At 41.1% G+C, this 23666-nt stretch overlaps 1 protein-coding gene across 1 annotated transcript in view; it reads right to left on the reverse strand.

The window, feature by feature from the left end:
* The window catches only part of RALBP1 (ralA binding protein 1), a 32948-nt gene extending 12069 nt beyond the window's left edge, over positions 1-20879 (reverse strand). The window contains exons 1-2 of the mRNA XM_036406317.2: positions 20758-20879; positions 4021-4314 (exon numbers count right to left, since the gene is read on the reverse strand). Of these exons, the coding sequence (XP_036262210.1) occupies positions 4021-4264 (244 nt within the window). The 5' untranslated portion in view covers positions 4265-4314; positions 20758-20879. The remainder of the gene's footprint in view (positions 1-4020; positions 4315-20757) is intronic.
* Positions 20880-23666: the final 2787 nt, after the last annotated feature.

Here is a 23666-nt window from a genome sequence, read left to right on the forward strand (position 1 = left end):
CAGCATTTCTAAGTACAGCATTTCTGAGTAAAACTAAGACACACAAATGCACAATGAGCTTGAATAGATGGCTTCTACCTCCTCTCCTTGCCCACAAGATGCATTTTTATTATCAACAGAAACTTCCACCTTACAGACACTACCAACACTCACTATCCAACTTTCAATTAGATCAGTTTGTCTTTAATATTCACTTGATTCACTGATGTCACCACAGCACTGCCAAACAAATTCTGCATGCAAATTACTCTGCAGCACCGTGCCAGCAGAGCAAATGAAGCTGAAGTAAGAAATTTGTCTTACTTTATTTTGATTTAAAATAATCACTGGCATTGAAAGGCAGACTTTTAAACTATCTGCAAATGGTGCTTTGCTAATTAAACACACAGTGGTACATAGAAATATACAGTGATTTGTCAGCAGAACAGGATGTAGCAACGCACCCTATTTATCCCAAAGATAAACCCTGATATGAAGAGCCTCTAATCTTTATCAGGTGTAAGAATAACCTTTTAGTCTGCAGATCTGAAAACTGTATTCAGAGCTTCTCCACACATTGGACAGTAAAAATGTTTTGTTTGCAATAGCAGTGGTTTGGTTTCAGTCATCTACATTCTAAAGGAACACAGAGGAGCCCTGTCCAGCACATCAAGGATCTGTCTTTCAAAAATATTCCCTGAAATTTTCAGAAGAGTTCATATCAATGATCCTACTAACCTTTCACGTATAATTTAGTACAATTCAAATAATTCTCCATTTTCTTGAGAATTGTACAAAGAAAATCCAGTTTCTTGTAAACAAAAAAAATCCTAGCTGTATATTGAACCCATTCTGCCCATCAGCATCAATCTTCAGAAGTAAAATGAATAAGCAGAGTAAGATCTACTCCATACAGACTCTTTATCTACAGAAATTCTAATGGGAAGAAGAGCTTCTTCAGAGGTGTTTTCCCATAACATTTTTCTTCTGCAAGGAACTGCATATTTTATGGCTTTATCAACATGTGATTAGTGACAAGTGGTTAAACATTTTCAAAAATCAATTACAGTGGTTGCTGTTTCACATAATCCATTGCTGCTTAACACAGATCCACTTTTGCACTCCTGCTGTAACAGGACAAGTTCTGTTTGAGTCAGGGAACAGATCTGATTTAAAACTATGCCAGTAAAAAGAAAATTCCTTTTAATCCCTAGTAAATCTCCTAATCTAACTCACTCTACAGCCAACCAACACCCAGTCTATCAAAAGAGAGGGGAGAATAAAAACTAGTGGCTGAAACATTTTTCCAGTAGCTGATATTCCACAAAAAAAACAGTATTAAATTGAATTTTCTATTACCTCCAAAACATTTTTAGCACTTTTCCCCCAGAATAATTGCTGTGTATCATTAGGTTACTGACACTAACATGAAAAAATGAAATCATTAAATAACTATATCTATGTACAAAGATATGGAAAAGGATATTTTGCTAGCACACAAAAATGCTTTTTTATATAGGTGATAATAATGAAGCTAAGAATACATTACTCTTGCAGAAATTATTTACCTGAAAAACCAAACTGAGTAACTTTGGGGTATTTAACCTTCCCTGCTGCTCTTCAAGCACTTCTGAAGTTTACATTTAGAGTATTATCAAAATAGCTCAAGATTTTGTGGGATTAAATGCAGATACAGTTTCAGGTGTTAGAATGACTTTGTCATTAATTCACTAATATTGCAAGTTCAATAAACACTCACTCTGTCATAATGTAATGTTAACTTGTCTTTTTTTCACTGACACGTTCAGTTATATTTGTTTATATCCCAAACAGCATCATCGTGGCAGGTTGTGCACTACTCAAAACCAAAGCAGGTAACCAGAAAAAATGAAAAGAAACAATCTGAAGACACACAACAAAATTGAAAAGGTGAAATAAAATGAAGAATCGAAAGGATGGGAGGAATAACAAAGGCCAAATCTGGAAGGAAAACTCTTAAAATCTACCATGATAAGCAACTGCACAGAACACTTGCAATTTAGACAGGTAAAGTCTATGTTGAGGGTATATTTACAATATTGATTATTTTTGGAGTGTATGAGATGTACTGAAAGCTTGGTATGTAAATTACTCTTCTATCTGACTGGCAATTATATGACAGACATATATTAGGGCCAAGAATGCTGAATGCCCTTTACATTAGTGCTGAAAGAGATTATTTTGTTCCTCCCAGATTTTGCATTTTTGTGTTCTTTGAGGACTTTTTCATACCTTTAAAGGTTCTTTTAAGTAACAGAGATTGCTTTATATCAGCTATAAAATCAGCTATAAAATGTGTTGCAATCTCTTGTGGAAAAAAACACTTGCAGTGCCAATGTGCACAGACCCGTGTGGATTTGCTGAAGTAGCATTTTTCCTCCTAAACAACAGCCTTCAGCTACACTATCACCATGAGACACCCTGAATTCCATACAAAGAAATCCACATGATGAAAAATGTTGGCATCTACCAGTTCCAGATTTAGAGGTGTGCAATACAGAGCTCTAACAGAAAGCTGGATAGCAAAAAAAGCAACTACTGATAGCCTGAATTTAGACCTATCCAATCAATACCGAATTTTCAATGCCAATCCAGTAATCTGTATTAGGTCAATATGGTTTACATTACAGAAAATCACTAATGAATCACTTTTCTAAAAACCTGTAGGAATTTCAACTGTTGGTTTTAACTTGAGGATGCATCTTTGAGTTACAGTATTCTTTAGGCACACAGTTTTTAGTTAAAATAGCCATAGCCCTTCTTAACTGTGGTAGAAACAATTCCTGCATTCCAGGAAACTGGTTTGATTAAAAGCAGTGCAGTGACAGCAGATTCTTAAGGAGTGATTATTTAAATATGTGCATGCATATTACAAATAGTCATCATATTAATTCTAACAGAATACTGTCTCACTGTTTCTGATCTTCCAAATTCCACATGTAAGAAGTAGCAGGATACACTGTATCAGAGATTCAGACATTCTGAAATTTTGCTAAAACAAATATCACTTACAAAGTACTAGCACTTGGGCTGTGATATTTAGGTTTCAGAGACTTGGACAGGAAGTGTAATTCTGGTATTGAAAGTGCTCACTATCAGCTTAGTATTTCCAAGTGCCTTATTCTTTCAGAATATGTAAAAAAACTTTCTTGAATAAAAACTATTTCATGCTTTGAAAATTTTCTGCACAAATATAAAGGTGGGAAGTAATAGTTCTGTTGTTCTGGAGGACGGGTAAGCATTTAAGAAATTTCCACTCTGGATACTGATACACTGACAAAGGATTCTATAGTCAAAGGGTTACCTTCTTCTAACCTTTGCTCAGTGAGTTCTGGAAAATTCAGATCTCAGTGTTGGTTTCCACATTTTTGACCTCTGCAATAATACTTTGGCACTGCTGGAGGAAACTGCATGACCAGACTAAACTGAGAAGCTAGAGAAAAAAAACAACAGAGATTTTATGACTGCTCGAATAATGGTGCAGTGTGCACATGAAAACGTGGGATGGTACACTGAATAAGGCAAACACAGAAGAAGGGGGACACATGGGAAAAGGGCTACAGCTGTTGAAACTGTTTCTTCCAAATGCACAAGTGTACAATTCAGATCAGACATACAGTTTTATTCTAGCTGGCACCTCAGCTATGATTAAAAATGGATATATTTGGAAACACGTTTGAAAACCTCCACTTAGAACGTGAAGAACCACTCCATGCCAGAATTTACCAATGCATCATGAAAGGTTTTGGATAAATGCATTTATTAGTAATTCTGGGCACATGCTTGGCACCTGTATCGCACAACAAAAGAAAATTAAGGTATGGAGTTTTTTTGCAAGAGAAACAGGTGCTGCACAAAGTCTGCTTGTAGCAGACTAAATTAACTTCCTCCACATTGAAACAAATTTAAAAGAACCCACTGGGAATACTTAGCAATTTTGAGAGAGAAAAAAGGAAAGAGAACTTGAAAGCATTGAATTAAAAAGAGAAGTTGTCTACTCACTTCTTTTTTCTTTTTTCTTAAATTTTCCTTTCTTCTTCCCATGCTCCTTTTCATCATCAGACACTATATCGGGAGGCTCATGTAAGCTGTCGTGAGGTGGTGAGGGCTCACCGGTGCGGTACAATCCGGGGAATTTTGTAGGACTGATCTCTTCAGAGCTGGGAGTACGAGCGAGTCCCCCACTGTGTTCTACCCGCCGGTGTTCACTGGGGCTGCTCGTGGGAGGCAGGAAGCACTCGGTCATTCTGATACCCAGAGAGCAAAGTGAAATCTTCTGCTACCTGTCCATCACACCTGCATCAGAAGAAAACAAAAAGAAAACCCACACAATTTTAAGCAATGGGTTTCAGAACACTTGGTTTAGAGCTTTACCCTGAAATCATAAACAGCAATACCTTCTACAACGAGAGTTCCAACTTCTGCCAAGACAGAGTAACAGAACATCAGGTCTTCAGCTCAGTGCTTGCAGAATTTGTGCATTAACTCCTGAGCCATATTAACATGAGATCTGACATTTTAGCCATTTCTACTCTATGATATATAAAACATATATATTAAGTATCTGACTATTTTAATTGTTGAAATAATTCTTACAAAATTCATAGGCAGCTTGCATACTGATTGGTAGTATTTACTACAAATTAGTTTCCTAACTTTAATTTTTTTGGACATCAAATAGATTTGCCTGGAAGCTCAGAGTGTTTGTGAGCACTGCCCTTAAGGCAAAGATCATTTTCTTCTTTCCCAAGCATATTTTATAGATGCAAATAAGAACTCACCTAGCCTGTTGCAATAAGGGGGAAAATAAAATAAATACAGCTAAAGCAAATCCATCTTTTAATTATGCTGCTGCAAATTAAAGAAGGTAAAAAAATAATGATTATGCTTTTCTGGTATACAACAATTTCCCCTCTGAACAGGCTGGATCAGGTCATCTGCACCCAGATGCTGGTACATTGTTTGCTAGGGAGTTATGGCCAAATAAAAGTTTATACAAAAATTGCTAAAGGAAGCCAATGCATAAATTCTCAGCAGTGACACTCATAAGCAAAATCTCTTCCTAGTACAGATAAATTTCAGAAATTCCACAGAATGGATATCCTGTATGGGACAGCGCACCTCTGGAGTCCACTTGGCTGGATTTGGCCCCTTGTGTCTAAATGGTCACAAAGGACACATTCCACAACACTCTTCAGCAGTATCACTCAACTCCAGGGCATTTATTTACAGATTGGTAGCATACAGAAAAAATACGACATGGTGTTGTATTCTGCCCAGTTAATACTTACAGATGAGTCCAGCTAAGTGGGTTTTGGGGAGGGTGATTTGTTCACTTTTTTGGGGTTGGAATTTTAATTTTTTTTTTTTTAATTCTCATCTTTCAGCTCTCTGTATGCAGATCAGAGTGAAATTTTAGAGTATGTATGCAACAGTATCTCCCTACAAGAGATCACTCACAGTGCTTATGGAAATTACCAGTTACTCAGATCAGAATTTGAATAGGGCACAGTAAGACACAGAATTACAATGAGAAAATATTAATGAAATCTTTATTTAATACTGTTCATTCCTTATTCTAGCTAAAGCAGAGGCACTGGCTAAAAATTAAGACAATGGGGTGTATTTGCCAATGCAATAAATTAAGACTGTACTTATGTTTCTTATTTTTTTATTTTACAGCTTCAAGAAAGCATTACTTTCCTATATGTAACATTGCCTAGGCCTTTAAATAAGGGAGAAATTTTATGATGCTCAAATTATATCAAGACCTATCAGCAGAAGAGAGCTTTTAAGCCTACTGAAAAAACCTCTTCCACTTTACTAATGGATGTTAATGTTCTACTGCCATATAAATCTTTACATTTCCTTTGGCTTTTACCATTTTCTTCTGACAGCAATAAAAGACTGAAAAAACCATGGACCTTCTAGGCATTTTGAGAAGGAACATTTCTAACAGGCTTGCTCTTCTGACAGTTTCTCCCTCTCAGACTTTTTCTTCCCAGTCTGTTACTGCCTCAGTCCTGCCTCCCCTCTGCAGCAGGTCCCTCCCCTCAAACTGCTTCTCTTCACCTGTGCAGTTCTCATGTGTCAGGGGATTCAGTAACTCACTGCTGCCATACGAGGAAGGTCACACTACTCCTCCATTAACTCTCCTCTGCCTCCAATTGCAGCAGTTTCCTCTTTGTGAGATGATTCAAGTTCCTAGCTGCTCCAACAGGCTTCTGCTGCTTGCTGAGCTGGCTTGTGGAAAAGCTCAACAAGCACTAGCAATGAAAAACAGAGAAGTGGTAGAACCACCATGACAGGAGTGCAATCCCTGTCTTTGGGCACCTCTGTTTTATCATACTGCACACACAGCTACATCTCCTCAGATTTCAGTTATTTCTTAGTATTTATAACTTAAAACTTTGATTTCTTTACCATCAAGTGTCAGCACTCCCATAGCTCTCGTCTAGACTTACCACTCTGTTTCACCTTCAATGTATCATAGACAATCTGATCTTCATCTGCTTTGGTCTCTGTGACTCAAGCTCAGCTTCCAACTTTCCCTTCATCTTGTTTTTCATTTGTGCAGTTCCTACTTTCCTGCTGCACACCACTTCCTTGCAGATAAAATTCTCTCCCTTCTTCCTCTGTTTCTTCTACCTGATTAGTTGCCAATCCCCACTTCCTCCTGAATGTTCTCTGCTGCTGTTTTCTGTTACCTCATCTTTTCACCTTGTCCCCATTTCTCCCACTGGCTCTCAGTCTCTCCCCAGTACCACAAGAAGTCCTTTCTTACCTACCTGCCAACAGTGGGCTTCTTGACTCCCACCACTTCTCCTTCACTTGACATTTGACTCCTTCCACAGGAGCCACAAATGCTGTACATGACAGGATCAGAGAGCTTCTCGCAGTTCTGGCACCTTCTCAGACCTAGCTACTTTTTTCAGTACTCCCAAAATGCTGTTTCTTGAACCACCTTCCTGCTCAACACTGAGTCAGTCCTTCAGAATAACTGAATGTCAAATAGAAGCCTTCACTGAACATGGGCAGAATTGTGACCTCTCCTCCATCCCCCAAGGAAAGACTAAATTACAGGAGATTTTAAACATGGAAAGAAGGTACATCATTGAAACAAAATCTCCTCCATCATGCCATCACCATCTTTCTAGACCATAGACTAAGCACAGGAAAGTAGGTCGGGGAAAGGAAGAAAGATGCCTGCACAGGCAAAATAATGTGGTTTTTCAAGTCTCATTTTTGAAAATAACCAAACTCTTTCCTAAAAAAAATCAGTCTAAGCTGCATATTTAGTAAGTAAAGATGAGATTTAGAAAAAAAATAAAAAAGGGAAGACAGAGAGACATGACAGCCAGCTTTAATAGATCTCATTTTTAACAGTGTATCATCTAAGTTGGTATGAACACAGAAAAAGAAAAAGAAACATAGTCTGAAAGACCAAATTCAGCTCTTTCATTCACTACAGAAGGCTCCATTATTTCTGTTTTGCACTGAGTCTGTACTGTGACTTTGTGCTTTGTACCAATTGCAACAGCAGAAGCAAATTAGAGCAGGTGATTGCATGCACAGATGTTATTTTGTAAAGCTTCTGGGTGGAATGAAGGATGTGGATTTTTTCTGCAACAAGTATTATGCAAGACCACATCTGAAGCACAGTGGGTGTCCTCTGGTCATTCCATTTTGCCACAAACAGACACCTTCTGAATACCTGGGTGTTACACTGAAAATAGTCCCAAGAAATCACTAATCAAAGGATGGAGGCAGAGTGAGGACATTCACTCAGCTACCAGTACCTGCTCCACCATAATTATCCAAAAGTAAGACAGAGAGCACAGCAGTCCCTCACTCATCACCACAGACCTTCCAAATATCTGCATATGTGTGAAGGACCTGATTCTTGCAGAAGTGAGGCACACCAATTTTGGACAAAAATATCCTAGTAACAAACACAGCTCCATTTTGGAAAGCAATGAACCATAAGAAGAATAAAAACTATCACTTGTGGGCTAAGTATGTCAAAACACTTCAGAAACCATGAGTGGTACTCATATAACTGTTGAGGCTCTGGAATAAGATGAGAAGATCCAATTAGAATTTATTTACCAAGACTATACAAGGTCTGTATCACATCTAAGTTCTGTATCTACTGCATTTTTTACAACACACTGAAAAGCTTAATACAAATCTCTGTTTTCATTTGAACACTTCTTAGATGGCCTCTGATGTAATCCTGACATTTGACTGTATGGCAGCATTTCAGTCTTTCATTTAATAAGCAGTGGCCAGGTATAAAATCAGTGCCTTTTCCTTTCTTTAATAAGGTAACACAGCCATAAAAGGAGAAGGAATAAGGAAGTACTTCATGTAGACAGGCAAAGCAAGTTTAAAATTTCACAAGTCACAAGTAATCACACAAACACAGCATTAAGTAACTCCCCTGTGAGTCATGCACTCTTCATAATTGGCAAAAATTAAAGCCTCAAGAAGGGACTTCACAGAATTTTTTTGATAAAAAGAATAAAATACAAATTGTTTAGCAGAATTCAGCTCCTCAACCTCAGATTAGTTTACAGGGTACGTGATGCCATGAGAATGTTGGAAAATTTACTTCAAAGGAGGGTGTATAATCATATATTTGAAGTCACACAGGAGCAAGCCGTACATTTTTCAAATAATGCCAGCATCAGATCACCCCTAAAAGTAACAAAACTAGCTTTTGTGTGGTCTCTCATTTACCTGTAGATGGATAAAGTCTGGCAGCTGCAGCACCATCCAAGGCATTTCAAGTTCTGCTCTGAGAGTCCATTCCAGCTCAGGAGTGATATACAAACAGACAAAACTACTTAGCTCTCAACAATCAGTGAGCAACAGACCACATCCACATCTGAGTGGGCTCTTGGAGGAGCCAGCTCACATTTAGAATATGCAGCTGTATCCAGAATACTCCTTTTTACTGAGGGTATTCCAGCTCTTTAATAATCTAATCAGTATGGAGCCAGCCTTAAAATAAATAATTAAATAATACCATAGACATTTTAGAAATATCGAAAATAAGGTTTCCAATCCCATTATGATAAAGTCTTGCAATTGCATGAAGATAAAATCTCCAGATATGTGGAAGCACATGCTTTCCAGTTTGGTTCACTTCAGGGAAAACAGTATTACAGCCCCTAGCCTACAAAATTCTGCATCCATCAGGATGCAATTCACAGGCTGCTTCCAAGACACATTTTGGAAAAAACAAAAATGGGATCCCTGGAAGGGGATGGATGGTTGAATGCTTTGTTCCAGGAGAGAGCGCATTGGAAAGAGATGGACCAGAACTGCCTAGGAAAAGCCCCTGTCCCATGGTGCTGCCTCCAGCACTGGCTATACTGTCACACTCCTATTTTACTGTAACATCCCACTTCCCAGAAGAGGCAGGTATCCCACTACCTCTCCAAAGCAAGTAGTCTACAAGGAAAGTCTGGGCACAGATCTTTGTTACAGGGTAATAACCAAAGCCCTACACAGAGGGTACACAAACTGTGCCCCACAGGTGGCTCCCCCTGCCCTCCCCACCATGTGGCTCATTCCATCCTTCAGGGATATCAGAGCAAGTCCTCCCATGTCTTTCCTCAGCTGAACCAATGGCCATGGAAGCAGTTTCAAAGCAGTGTTCTACATTATGATAACAACCAAATATTTAAGAGGCATTCTTGCAAATAACTGTCCAGGTAACAAGCTGTTTAATTGCTTTGCATGGCAGCTTTCTCAAGTAACAAGCAGAAGGCCTGAACTCTGCACCACAAGGCACACAGGCACTGCACCCAGACCAGACTTCTGCAGGAGTATCTTGACTAATCGGCCACCTGCACTGCAACTGCTACTGCCCACCCTGAGAATAATCTCTCATTCTCCAAACTTCTTGGCAATGTGCTACTCCACTGTTCAGGATTTTCTTTTTTTAACCCCAGCAAATCCTGTTCTTGGTTCCCATGGTCTTGTCAGCACAAAGTAATCCAATACCTCCAGTAACAGTACTCAAGCCTGGTACATTAGTTTCTCACTCATGGTTTAGTCACACTCTTCCCCAGATTATCTCCATTTGCTTCCTTGTCCCCTTTCCTGCAGTGCAGCTCCTCCACAATCAGGACTGCACCTTGTCTATCTCACAATCTTTTCCTCACCAAGCAGGTGTTCACAACCTGGACCTGTGCAACACCAGTTTCACCATTCCTGTTCTCCACACCCAGTGTCTCATCTAACCTCACCTCTTGGCTGCTTGCTGTTTCCCAGGTTTCCCTCACCACCTTCTATTTCTCCCACACTCAGTTCTCATTAAAACTTCTGCAAATTATGGGCCACACATAAGCAAGGCAATCTGGGAGGTCTTCTCCAGCCAAATACAGGTTCCCCCTCTAAATTACAAATAGCACTAAAAAGATTTGCCTGATTAGCAAAATATTCATTACAAAATATTCATTATTACAGAAAAGAGATATTTTCTTGCTAGTTGAATTCTCAGAAACAGTTTGAGGAATGTAGTTAGTGCTTTTTAAAAAGAAAATAAAACTGAAGTACCAGACTCTGATACAAAACTTTTCAGCCCAAATTAAAATTTGGTAGCTTTTGATAAGAGCTGAATTGCTGAGAGTTGAATTGAATACTACAACTGTCCTGCTAACATATTGAACCCTCCTATACTTCTGAAAACTGCCACACTGTGCAACATATCTAATACCCACTATTGTTTAGACTGGCTTTAGAATTATTCCTGGTGTGACAACCCTGCCCCTTCTCTCTTATCCGCCTCTCCAAATTCCCACTTGAACAACCAAGAGAACAGAAAGTTTTACTTTTAGTACTTAACAAAGGAAGGCAGGAAAATACAACAAAAGGTGTGCAGTTTACTTTCTTAAACACTATAAACAGCATCACCATGGGTTTTGTCTGCCCTTGGAACTGTATCCAAGTCTTTTTACAATTCACATTTTCTGACAAGCCCTTCAAAGAGCAGTCTAGTCCCCAAAGGTCTGCAGCAAGTTGTACAGAGATTATGATTTTGCAAATTAATACTAATTGTTATACTTTAATCAGTTCCTGGGCTGGATCTATTTAATGACAAATTCCTCTGATCAGAGATTTAAACTACAGCATTGCTCAGTCACACTCCAGTACCTGAATGCAGCCAGCTTGAGAACAGCTGTCAATTTAGTGGAGTCAGGGGAAAAAACCAAACATCCTAAACCCATGACTGGTTGAGCTGAATGTACTACAAATGACGTTTAAAAAGCAAATGCTATTCAGAGTAAAAAATGCAAAATTAAGCAAAAGAAAAACCAATGGATTTGGCATAAAATATTTTACAGGAGTTTTAAGCACTTCTGCTGTTCTTTCAACAGCATCTGCAGACTACCCGTGACAGATCAAACAACACAGAACAGAATCTAGTCTTCCAGAGAGGCCAGAGCTCTACACACTCAGTTCCAAACCCAGCAAAAAACAACTAGGCCTATAAAAACTATATTTTTGTGTTCTGTGGGGATTTTTTAAAAGTGTCTCAGCTAACACATGCTAAAATACTAGAAATGCAAGGGTAAACAGCAATTACCAAAGACTCTTTGCTTTGGATTTAACAGTGGCAGCAAATCTGGGAATGCCCACACACCAGAAATGCACACTATAATGCCCTGTAACAGCAGTAATTCACCTGGCAAACCCAACAGCAGCAGTGGAGAGGCAGTAAGGCACTGTGAGGCTCCTGCCAGCAGTGGAGCTCGAGCTCTGCGGGACTCTTGGGAACACGTTCAGCTGACACGTGCAGGCAGGTGCCCCTGCTGCTGCAGCACCATCACCTTTTGTACCCGTGCCAAGTACCGCGAAACCAGGGCTGGTGTGTGCCCCTCTACCAACATCACTTCACTGGGGTGTCTGCTGGTTTGTCCTCCTAGAGCCACCTGCTGCCACCCCCAAACACAGAGTGCCACAGAGAGCCTTGCCACACTCCATAAACCTGCTTAACACGTAGAGGGAACGGCAGAGCATGGGTGCTGCACGGAGAGCTGCATGCTGAGTCCAGACAGTGTGGCTTTTTAATCCAGTATTCAAATATCATCTTTCAGACTGGATACAGAAAAAAAATCAATTAGAAGCACCATGCTTCTTCACTGAATTGGGTGAATTGTGATCGTTATTTTATTCATAGAATTTTCAAACAGCATTAACTTTGCAGAAGTCACTTCATAATCCTTTAACTGGGAAGGCAGTACAAACAATCCTTACCAAAGGCAAAGAATATTCAATTCTGTGGCCTTATCATACCCAGAAAGAAGCCATTTCTGAAAGTTTATTAGTGACACACAAACCTTTAGGGCTTGAACATGCATTTACATTGCATTTTTGCCACCATCTATTGAGCATAGATGAAAAGATCTATCAATTACAGGACATCACTTGAACTGACAACTGACATCACTTGAACTGACAACTCCGTAGCAGAAGAGGAAGCAAAGAACAGCTTTGCTTGGATCTCTTCATAGTGTGATACAGGACACAGATTAAAAATTTCCATGTATGATTCTTTTCATGTTTAAAACCCTGCATGTTCCAAGGCAACAATGGCAAAACATGTTCAGTTTCTAGTGAATATTAAATGGAACTATGGTGGTTGAGATAAAACCCATTCTACCATAACAGCAGAAAGGAAAAGTAAAAGAAGACTTTGATCCAGAAACAGTTTATTTTTAGTGATTATTTAATAACTGTTTCTATCAGCTGATTATTCTTAGTGATTATTTGATATCTATGTCTATCACCTTTGCTTTGGCTTAAAAGTCCTGTTTATTATCAAGCTAACATCAGTGGCTATTGACCTGAAAGTCAGCCTTCACTGGTTGCTTTATTAAGTCCAATTTGAGTAGAATCAAGCACAGACTGGGCTGCACACAAACGTTTTCCCAACTTAACAATAATGGATCGACGTGTAACATTTCTGTGCTCCCAGCACAGCCTTATTGTAGATATAGTTCTACCCACCAAAAGGTTTTTTTCTGATGTAGCTTGTTTTATTTTGAGATCTGTTTTGAGACATGCCAACAAAATAATTGTTTTGCTGATCCATGTTATGTCTGCAGCAGGAACCTGCGGGAATAGATGTCAATGTCTTTCAAACTCATGTGATATATAAAAAAAAAAGAAAAATTAGCATGGTATGTTACATTTCCATACAAGAGTAGGGCTATACCATCTCTTCTTCCCAGACGTATTCCCATTAATGCCAGTGACAGCTCTTCATCAACACCACATGAAGGATTTAGCCTTTCAGCAAATTTCTGAATTTTTAGCTATTTTTTTCAGTGCCATATGTAGAGATGGGATTAACAAGTTCTGCTTTCCGTGTCTGCCCCAGATTCACTCAATACCCAAGGGGAAAGTCAATTTAAATATTTACAAGCTCAGCAGATTATTAATTATGATTAACATCACCACCTCCAGGGCTGAGATGTTGCAAAAAGTCACGCATGTGAACACAGAAAGCATTCAGAAATACATACAAGGCAAGGTGTGGCACCACCCACCATGGGGCAGCTCTTGGTCTCTGCAGAGAAAGCAGGAATCTGCCATCCATTAAAATGCCAGTTAGTGGGACAGCAGCAAGACCCACAAGTTCACACTATTTGCCTTGTCTTCTATGCCAATTTAGTCAGCCTTAGAAGAAAACTTACATGAAACACCTGCCTTCTAGAAAAATGTATAAATATCCTTAGAATTTAAAATTAAATTCACATATACTTTCTAAAACAGGTTTCATTTAGCTCAGTCTGTCGCATCTACTGCAGCAATTTTCAGCAATCCTACATGTTGAGAATACCACAAAAAACCTCCATACCTTAAGAAATTCAATGATTGATGTTTTCAACCTACTTGTCCAAAATAATAAAAATTAACTGAATAATAACACAAATACAACATTAAAAATACTGTATGCTTCAGAGATGGAGGAATGGTCTGGTATTTGATAGCACAGGACCAAAGAAGATCTGATTGCCTTTCCAAATCTGTTGTGTTGCCTTGTCTAAACATAAGTCATGCTGCTTTAATTAAAATTAGAGCAGATAGTTTAATGGAAGTCTGAAAACACATAAGACCAAAGACAGCCTTTGTCCTATCCCTCCCTCAAAAGAAGATAAACTGCCTCCATCAGTGTAAGGCAGTTTTAAGAGTGGTGAAATCCTTGCACATAAGTACTAAAACCCACCAAATGTAATAAACCTACCTGTCAAAACATTCACCAAAACTGACTGTTCTAATGATGCACACCAACTGCAAACTTCTTTTACATGTTTGTGTGTCTTTTAGATGTGTTTGAAGTTTGACTGAAGTGACATTAAAACTTACTTACTAAAGGATTTATCAAAAATGAGCAACCAAAAGAAGCACAGAAAACTGCAAAGAAATTTGATCATAGACCAAATAAAATATCATAAAATTGCAGCACACAAAATTAATGACATAGGTAAAACTGATGTGCCTTCTCCACTGCTTTTTGGGGTTGTATACAGGTTCTGGCATATTCAAAGATACATTTTGAAAGCCATTGCCAGAAAATTAGCTCTTATTTATCTTTGTGAAGGAACATGCATTTAAATATACATCCTGGTATATCAGTCACACTAATATACTGTAGCAGCAAAGAACTCCACAGGTTCATCACTTCCTCTTTCACCTGGAAAGCTGAAATTTGTTTCCTCCAACAATGTTTCAAAACCTGACTGCTTAAAAGGCATCTGCTCCCCAGTGGTGCAAACTGCATGAATTTTGGAGAACTGCAACCCCAAATTTCAGAATGAAATCTTTAGAAGCATGACCTGTGAAAGATCTCTGCATCTAGAATTAACAAGTGGCCAGCATGTAGAAAACATAGAGAATTTGTCAAGATTAAAACACCTAAAGAACAAGAAAAGCTAAAACCACTGGACTGAAATAATCCAAGGAGTTTCTGGGTAAATCTGTTCAATCACTTGGTATTTTTGCCCCCAAGGTTTTAGTCCATTCAATCAATTAAAAATATCCCATAAAATATAAAAAGCTCCTTAGGCTATCTTAAAGGAATGGTATCTCCTTTTAAGCCACCACAACTGAAATGTAGAAAAGGAAATTACTTTTTTCTTTGAATCCAGTTAAAAAACAAAAGGTATTTTGGGTTCTTTACAGATTAGCATTACACTTTTATATACAGCATTTGGTTCACAATATTAAAATCTACTGGAGCAGTACAAATACAGTAAAATATCTGTCAACTTAATTACCTTTTATCAGTAATTATACACTACATTAACACACTCAGTATTAAGTATGTGAAAGCAGTATACTGGATATAGGAAAACAATACCAGAGAATTATGAACTTCCATAGTATTCATGGCAGAAAACCACTACTACTACCATGAAATGAGAGAGTTTAATTGCTGGCATGTTTAGCACTAGAATTTACATTCAGCACTCAATTTAATTCATGCTAATAAAACTCACTGAAAATTTCTTTTCATGGCAACATCCAGAAAAATTCTGCACCTGACTGCTGATCCTTGTATTTACAAAATACAACAGGGCAGGCTAGAAATGTTAAAGTAGCAACAAGCTTCATCACCAGGGTAAGATAAATGTTAAACTTCACAAAAGCCATTAGAGGATAAACATTAAATTATAGCTTCAAGCTCATAGGTGTAAGTCCTATTTTACAAGTTAGATATGATTTTAAAGAAAGTAATACCCTTGAAATTTTCTAACTTATTTTTTTATGAGAAAGAGAAGCTGCAATTTTTGCCACTGTGATATCCTTTTTCTACTAGTGTCAAGTTAAGAATTATCATCATATATTGTGTTTTCAAAAGTCATTCTTCAAGCTCTGGTAGTAGAGTTCTATGATCAGTTCCAAGAGCTCCTTTCTGCCAGATGTCTTGTCCTTTAGTGACAGGAAAAGCCCAGAGATCCTACTGAACTGTGAAACAGGAAGAAAACTTCATGAGCTGCCTTCACCTAGATAACAGAAACCTGTGAAATTTTCATACTAGAGAGGACGAAAATGTACAAAAATACATTTTATCTATACATAACTATTGGAATTGACTCAAGAATTAGTCACTGCTAAGAAATGTACAAAACAACGAACACGAAACTAAATTTATTCTCCTTAAAATAAATTTCAGTTTGGTCCAAACCTGCATTCTGATTTGGAATGTCAAACCTTACCACCCAGCACCCGCTCCTCTTTCTTCCTCTCCAGGAACCATCTGGCCCTTCCCACCTCATGCAAACAGCCATCACTCATCCCTTGCTTTCCTTGTGTGCCTCCAGAGACCAGAATAGCCAGTCTAAAAAAGCTCTGTTCCTTGTGGGTGAGAAAGAGAATAAAGATGGCAGAGTGGATATGAGGAATCTGCTCCTGCTGTTTGGGAAGCTGACCCTTCCACTGCACTGAAGGGTGGGATTATCCCTATCTATGAAAAAGCATAGCCTCCAGCAGGCAAAATGGGGCATCTGTGCACCTGCACACAGGGTCTGCCCCAGCGCTGCACTCCGGTCGCGCTGCAGCTGGCACCAATCATGAACCATTCCCTGCTTCCTCCAGGGAACACAGAGCCTGCATCAAGCAAGGCAGGGATCACCTACAAGGTCATATCATAAATTAATGTGTACCACCAAGGATCATCATCCTTCTTTCAAAGAAATTTTCTCTTTGCATTGATTGCATAAGGTCTGTATTTCTGCCTACCTCCCTAGGACTTACAACAAATGAATAGACAGCAAGCTATTAACAATTATGGGCACACCAGGATAGATGAAGTGACTTACATCACATTCTTCAATTATTAGTATTATATCAGAATAGTTGCATTATTTTATTCTGCACTATTTCCTATTTCTGTAGAAAACAATACTAAATTAGCTTATTTAAAATACAACACTTGCTCTATAAATACTATAAACACTTCCTTTTAAACTCTGCTAAATATTACATTACTATTAATACACATTAACAATTCACTGTATGTACTGATTTATATTATTACTGTTTTAGCATCTGGCCAGCACTTTTTCATTATTATTATAAAATTATGTGTTATTAAATGATTAGTTGCTATTTCTTAGTCAGGATCCTACACCAAGCTGCTTCTGGAAGAAACTAGGACATCTTCATTATCTGTACTTTTGCTTACTGAGCATCACAGGAACTAGACAAGGAAAAAAATACCAAATCATGTTCTCTATTTAAACACACCTTAATTAGTTATCAAAGGAAATACTGCTTGTAGGTAGTGAACTGATTGCTCTAAATGCTGTGATCTTGTGGCTTTGAATTTGCAGATCTCTGAGGTATATGTGGAATTCATCATTAGATAAGAAAAAGAGATGTTTTCTGTGCTTTTTTAATGCACAGCTAATAATAAAAAACACTAAGGACCCAGTTACACATTCCAAACATTTTTGGTCAGACACACTTTGTTCAGGTATTAAATGTTGTTTTTACCTTCTTATTATCCACTGAAGTCACTGTACCTGATATTTATCTTTTTCACAAATTCTTCCCTACTAGTTCAAAATTGTCACAGCACTTTACTGATGAAACCTAAATAAATGTTTTCCTAGTACATTATCCGCTAGTAACAGGACAGAATGAACTAGAAACTCCTTGGACATATTTGAGCCAACTCACTGCATGAGCCAACTTACTGGATCACCACTCCTTACTTGGGTAATACCATATAAATCCTCCACTTCCCAGCAGCTGCCCCAAGCAAGCTGTCATTCCCCAGTTTTTACTGCAGCCTAAAGATAAACTGGAATCGGGGAGCACTGGATCCCTGCTGCTATTCAGCTTTGCAGACTTGCTGTTGCTGCCACCATCAAAGTCTGTTTCACTCTACTATACCTCCACACCTTCAACTGAGTTTGTATTCCTGATGTCAAGCCCAAAAGGCGAGGGATGGTTGGGATGAGAAGGGTAAGTGAATGGAGTCACACCTTTCCTTTCTCTAAACTCAGCCTGCATCCTTACCCTTCTGGTTTTGGCCATGGCAAGCAGAAGATGTAAACCTTATCTGGACAGCAGTCACCCCTCAACACCACCACCTCTGGGGATGCAGCCTAAGTAAAACTTCCTACTCCATAAGGTACTTCCAGCCCAGCTCTGGGCCCATTTGATATACTTTTTTTTTTTTTTAGTAACAATTTGAAAACTACCATCCATGAGGCTCTGAGGAACAGCAGAAGGAGTTGATGAAGGATAGCACACCATGCACATAGCAAATCATGACAAGTGGTAAGGGTAGCAAAACATTCACTGATTCCACATAATCAGATACATTAGCTCAGAGACAAGCTTGGTAGATTATGCTACACTATCCTACTATAAACTGAAGGTAAATATCATCCTATATTTTGGCATTCTGGGGCTAGCTACATGATACCAAGCTTTACCCAAGGAAAGTAAGTTAGCATTTGGTGATATTTATTGCTGAACAGCAGCATCTTCCATATTAGTCTAAGAACTGCCTGCCCATAAGAAACAGCAGTGTTTACTCAGGAAATATGCAAAGCTTTTCTGCAAGAAAACACAGCTAAAACTCACTGGGAAGAGTGCCTGAAGGGTGCAGTGGAGATGAGAACTATAAAGAGTTAGATGCAGGGCTTGTGCATGTCAGCTTTGCTTTAAGGACATCTGCAGAACCAAGCCGTGCAGCTCTGAAGCAGGAATGCAGTTATTGCAATTCCAGGACAATTTATTCCAGTGTAGACATGCACATGTAGAAATGTAAATAATCTGCCCTACAGAAAAAGAACTTTCTTCCCCACATAACTAAAATCACACCAGTGATTTCACTGTGAAATCCTTGCTTTGGGGAAAAGCCCCACCAATCCATACTACAAAATATGCCCTCCTACCCCTGAATACACCTGAACTAAGACAGAACAATGTGCAGCAGTTGCACGTGGAGTATTAAGATTTGAAGGCAGCTATTCCCATGTTCCATTTCAGATGTGGGAACACTAAAGAAAATTTATTTTCTACAACCTAGAAATGAGATCTGTAAGACAGGAAATGTAAAGTTCTCTACTTCAACAAAATAGACATTGTATTCTTGTAGTTAGCTAGAAAATTATAGCAAAAGGGTTAATAAATTTCACACACTTAGAAGTACTAAATGCTCAAAACTACAACACTTTGGAAGGGCTTTTTAAAATTCCTGTTTATTTCTTGTTTATTTCTCTGTAGAAAAGAGCCCCCCAAGAGCTTGTCTCACTGACTGTAGGGATTATACCCAGACTGAGCTGAAATGAACTGAAGCACAGCACCATCCACCACGAGCTGTATGCAACACCTCAAGTAACATCAAAACCCAAATCTAATGGATCCCTCTGCCATTCCCCTGAAAGCTCATTAATAAATTTACATCCATTACCATCCTGCATCATATCCAACAAAAGCTTAACACCACCCCTGAAAGGGTGGGTGATGGCAGTGCAGAGCACTCATGGTAAGCACTTCAAGCCTTCTCCAGATCAGAAACCTATTTAAGGGCACAGTTAGGGCAGTTTTTCTGTGCTGAAACAAGGGACTTGCACAAATCACCCTGGTTTATGCAACTGGCAAAAAGGCCTTAGCCTGGGGTTTTTTAAATGATTACTTTCTATCAACAATTATCATTAACCTCAGGGACACTGGGGTGGAGTAAATCCAAACCACACCATTCTCATGAACAGATAATTCCAGTGTGGATTGCTGGCATTATCTTTGTCACTCCTTTGAACATCCGTTAGCACTTAAAAATAAGATGTATTTGCTCATACATCACCCACTAACATATCCTTGGAAGCATTCAAGGCCATCTGGGATGGGGCTCAGAGCAACCTGGTCTAGTGAAAGGTGTCCCTGCTCATGGCAGAAGGGTTGGAAGTAGATGGTCTCTGAGGCCCCTTCCAAACCATTCTGTGATTCTATGATGAACACTAACAGACAGTTTCTAAACAATATTATCAGGTAGGAAACATGACATCCTTAGAACCTGCTAGATGCAGAAAAATTACAACAGCAGTAAATTTTCTTTTACTGTTTTAAGATGAGACCTCTAGGTGAAGGTAAAAGAATATAAATCCCTGACCTCTCCCTCCCCACAAAAAAAAAAAAAAAAAAAAAAAAAAACCAACTAAAAACGACCTTGCAAAGAGCCAACCCAGAGCCCAAACTGAGCTGCAGCGAACCCCGCACGATCCAAAGGGAGCAAACGCCTAAGGAAACAGGGCGCACAAGGTGCCCGTAAGGGCAGGGCAGGAGTGACAACACGGCCCGTAAGTATCGCACAGGGGCCGGACACCCGCCCGGGCGGGGAACGGAGCGGGAGAGGAAAGGAAGGGAAGGAAAAAAGCAAGGAAAGAAAGGAGAGAAGGAAGGAAGGAGGCAGGGAAGGCAAAGGAGAGGGAGGGTGAGCAGCGACCCGAGGGAAAATGGGCGGAGCCTCCCGAGGCCCCGCCCCTCCCTCCTGCTCGAGCAGCCCGCGCCGGCCCCTCCCCCACCCGGCAGCCGCGCGCGCCGCGGGGCGGTGGCGGCTCGCGCCGCCAGTTGTGCGCCCCCACCCCCCCCCCTCACCCCTTCCTCCGCCCCCGCCCGCCCGCCCGTCCGGACCCGGAACGGCCCCGCGGCCCTCACCGGGCTGTCGGGCCGGACCGCCCGCCCCCCGCGCCCCGCACTGACCGTTGGGGGGTCCCGCTCGCCCGCGCAGCGGCTCCGCCTCGGCCTCAGGCGCGGCGGGCACGCCCCGCCTCGCGCCCCATCCCGCCGCCGCCGCCGCCCGGCGCTCGCAGGGACGGGCGGGGAGCGGCGCGAGCTCACGCCACCGCGCACGCGCCGCTGCCTCGCTCCGCGCGGCCGTGAGGGCGGGGAGGTGGGGCGGGCGGGCCCGGTCTCTCCCACCCAGGCGCGCAGAGCACGACGGGAGTTGTAGTTCCCCCCGGGGGACGCTGCCGTCAAGGGCACTACAGGTCGTTGCTGGACGCTGCACTACAACTCCCAGCGGCCAGCACGCCGCGGGGATGGTTCCAGCTTCTCTGCCCCCCAGGGCTGCTGAAGCCCCCAGGCCCGTGGAAGCAGGGTTTGGCTGCCTGAGGGGACCCCGGCTTCCGTCCCGGCGAGGGACCTCGGCGAGGGACCCCGGCGAGATATATGTGAAGCTCCCTCAACAGCCGCCCAGAGCCCGCAGGCAGCAGGTCCATCTCTCCTGTGGGAACACAAGGAACGTAAGCGTCCCTGAGCCATGGGCAGGCAGTGGCCCTTGTAGCCAAGAACGCCGATGATACCCTGGGCTGCAGTATGAAGAGCTTTGCCAGCACGTCGGGGGACGTGATCCTGCCCCTCTATTCAGCACTGGTGAGGCCGCATCTGGAGCTGTGTCCACTTTTGGGCTCCTCAGTACAAGAGAGACATGGAGCTCCTGGAGCAGATCCAGTGGAGGGCAACAAAGATATTTAAGGGGCCGGAGCATCTCTGTTATGAGGGAAGACTGAGGGAGCTTCATCTGTTCAGCCTTGGGAAGAGACAACTGGGAGGAGACCTCATCAATGTCTATAAGTATCTGAAGGAGGGAGGATGCCAAGAGGCTGGAGCCAGGCTCTTCTCAGTGGTGTCAAGCAATAGGGTAAGAGGCAGCAGGCAGAAACTGATTCACAGGAAGTTCTACTTGGATATATGGAAGATTTTCACCGTGCAGGTGATCATGCACTGGAACAGACTGCCCAGAGAGGTTGTGGAGTCTCCCTTGCTGGAGATATTCAAGCACTATCTGGACACAGATGTGTGCTGTGTGCTCTGGAATGATCCTCCTTGAGCAGAGAGGGTGGACCAGGTGACCCAGTGTTGTCCCTTCCAACCTGACCCATTCTGTGATTTTGTGATTCTTTTGCCAGTGATTAAAGATGGGTATGGCCAGAGGAGTTGTGAGATTACACTAGTCAGAATGAGAGGTCAGCAAGCACCACAATCCATCAGTCTCAGTGTGGGAGCTGACACAGCCCCATAGTGGGGGCACCTGGGCCACCTTCCATGTGATGTTACTGCTGACAGAACTCCTCAATTCACGTGAGAACAGCCACTGGCTTTGGCTTCATCCCACATAATAAATCTGACCTCCTGAGAGGAGTTACCCACTTCTCTCTACTGCTTTCTGGAATGCAAGGGAAATGAAGAAAGGCTCTGGATGCTGCTTGAGGTGACCTGTGCCAAGGAACACATCCCCATCTCAAGATGCATCCTGTTTACAGTGGTGTTATAAGGAATGTTGTGGGGGTTTTTTTGCCTCTTACAATGCAAGTTTCTGTTACGTTGAGCACCTGCGTAATTTGAATCCCCTTCAGGACTGCTCATCAACAGGGGAATTTGTTTCAGTCAGAAGCAGGGCCGATTCATTCCCACAGCCTCAAGCATAATCCCCGGCCTATTGGACACATTAACATTGTGGCAGCGTGCCACCTGCTCCATTTATTCACTTGGGACTCAGTGCTGCTTAGTCCCTGTCGAATGAGCTCTTTGTGCCACCTCCTGCGGTAATGTAAAAGGTCCCCCACAGGAATTTGTGCTATTCAGTGGAAGCTACAAAAGGGAGGGTTGTAAACACTCCGATTAGTGTTGGAGCACAGCGATATTGTCTTCAGCACCTATTACATAACCTCCCAAATTCCAGGCTCCCTCCTCCCCTCCAGAAGAAACAGCATAACAGCAAGGGCTCACCAGGCGATTTAACTTAACATCACAGCTAATGTGTTTCTTTTTTTGTTACATATAAAGGCCACCTTATTCCTGGCAGGAGAAGAGAGAAGGGTTAGTTCTGTAGCATCCCGTAGTAATTGGAGATGGTTCCCCATGAGGATCTCCACTTGAAGCGACAGTGGCCAGAGGCTCTCAGCTCTGAAGAATGTGTATTATTAGAGGCCACTGCCAACAAAAGGTCATGCACAATGGGCTCATCAGCTAATGAACCCAGAATGAATTTTCTCCCAGATTTTAAGGACAAACAAGTGATTGTGTGCAGTGCTGACTGTACCAATTTACTGCCATGTGAAACAGATTTGGATGATTTCTGACTTGCAAAATTCGCTGTGGTCTGGGGCCAACTTACACAGACTGAGGCACTTTCTTACACCCTCAGCTTGCCCCACATTCACTCAGTAAACTCTTACTGCTTTAAAGACAAAGTGAAGCAAGGATTCTGAGGTGGCAAGCTCTCTGCTTGGAAAATCAGTCTCATTAATGTACCTGAGCTTCATAAAAGTAATAAAATAATAATGGAGCGGAGCTTCAGAAAGCATTTGGTCAGGGAAAGAAAAGGGAAAAGGCATAGATAGTGGTGTTAATGGAGAATTCCTTCCTCCTATTACTGCTTCAAGAAAGCCAGTTCTGGAGTTGAGTTTGTCTTGGACAGATGGGAGTCTACATGGGCTGTACCATTCTGGGAAAACTTTAGACATGCTGTGTAATTCTCCTTAGCAATAAAGGAATACACAGCAAACATAAAAAGACTTAGCTTAGGAAATAAACTAGTTGGTCACATACTGAAACAAACAAGTGAAACAATGAGAGCCTGAAGATACAACAGGAAAACCTGGAAGTAG

This window comes from Molothrus ater, chromosome 1 (genome assembly GCF_012460135.2).
Source record: "Molothrus ater isolate BHLD 08-10-18 breed brown headed cowbird chromosome 1, BPBGC_Mater_1.1, whole genome shotgun sequence".
In the NCBI taxonomy this organism is placed as follows: Eukaryota; Metazoa; Chordata; class Aves; order Passeriformes; family Icteridae; genus Molothrus; species Molothrus ater.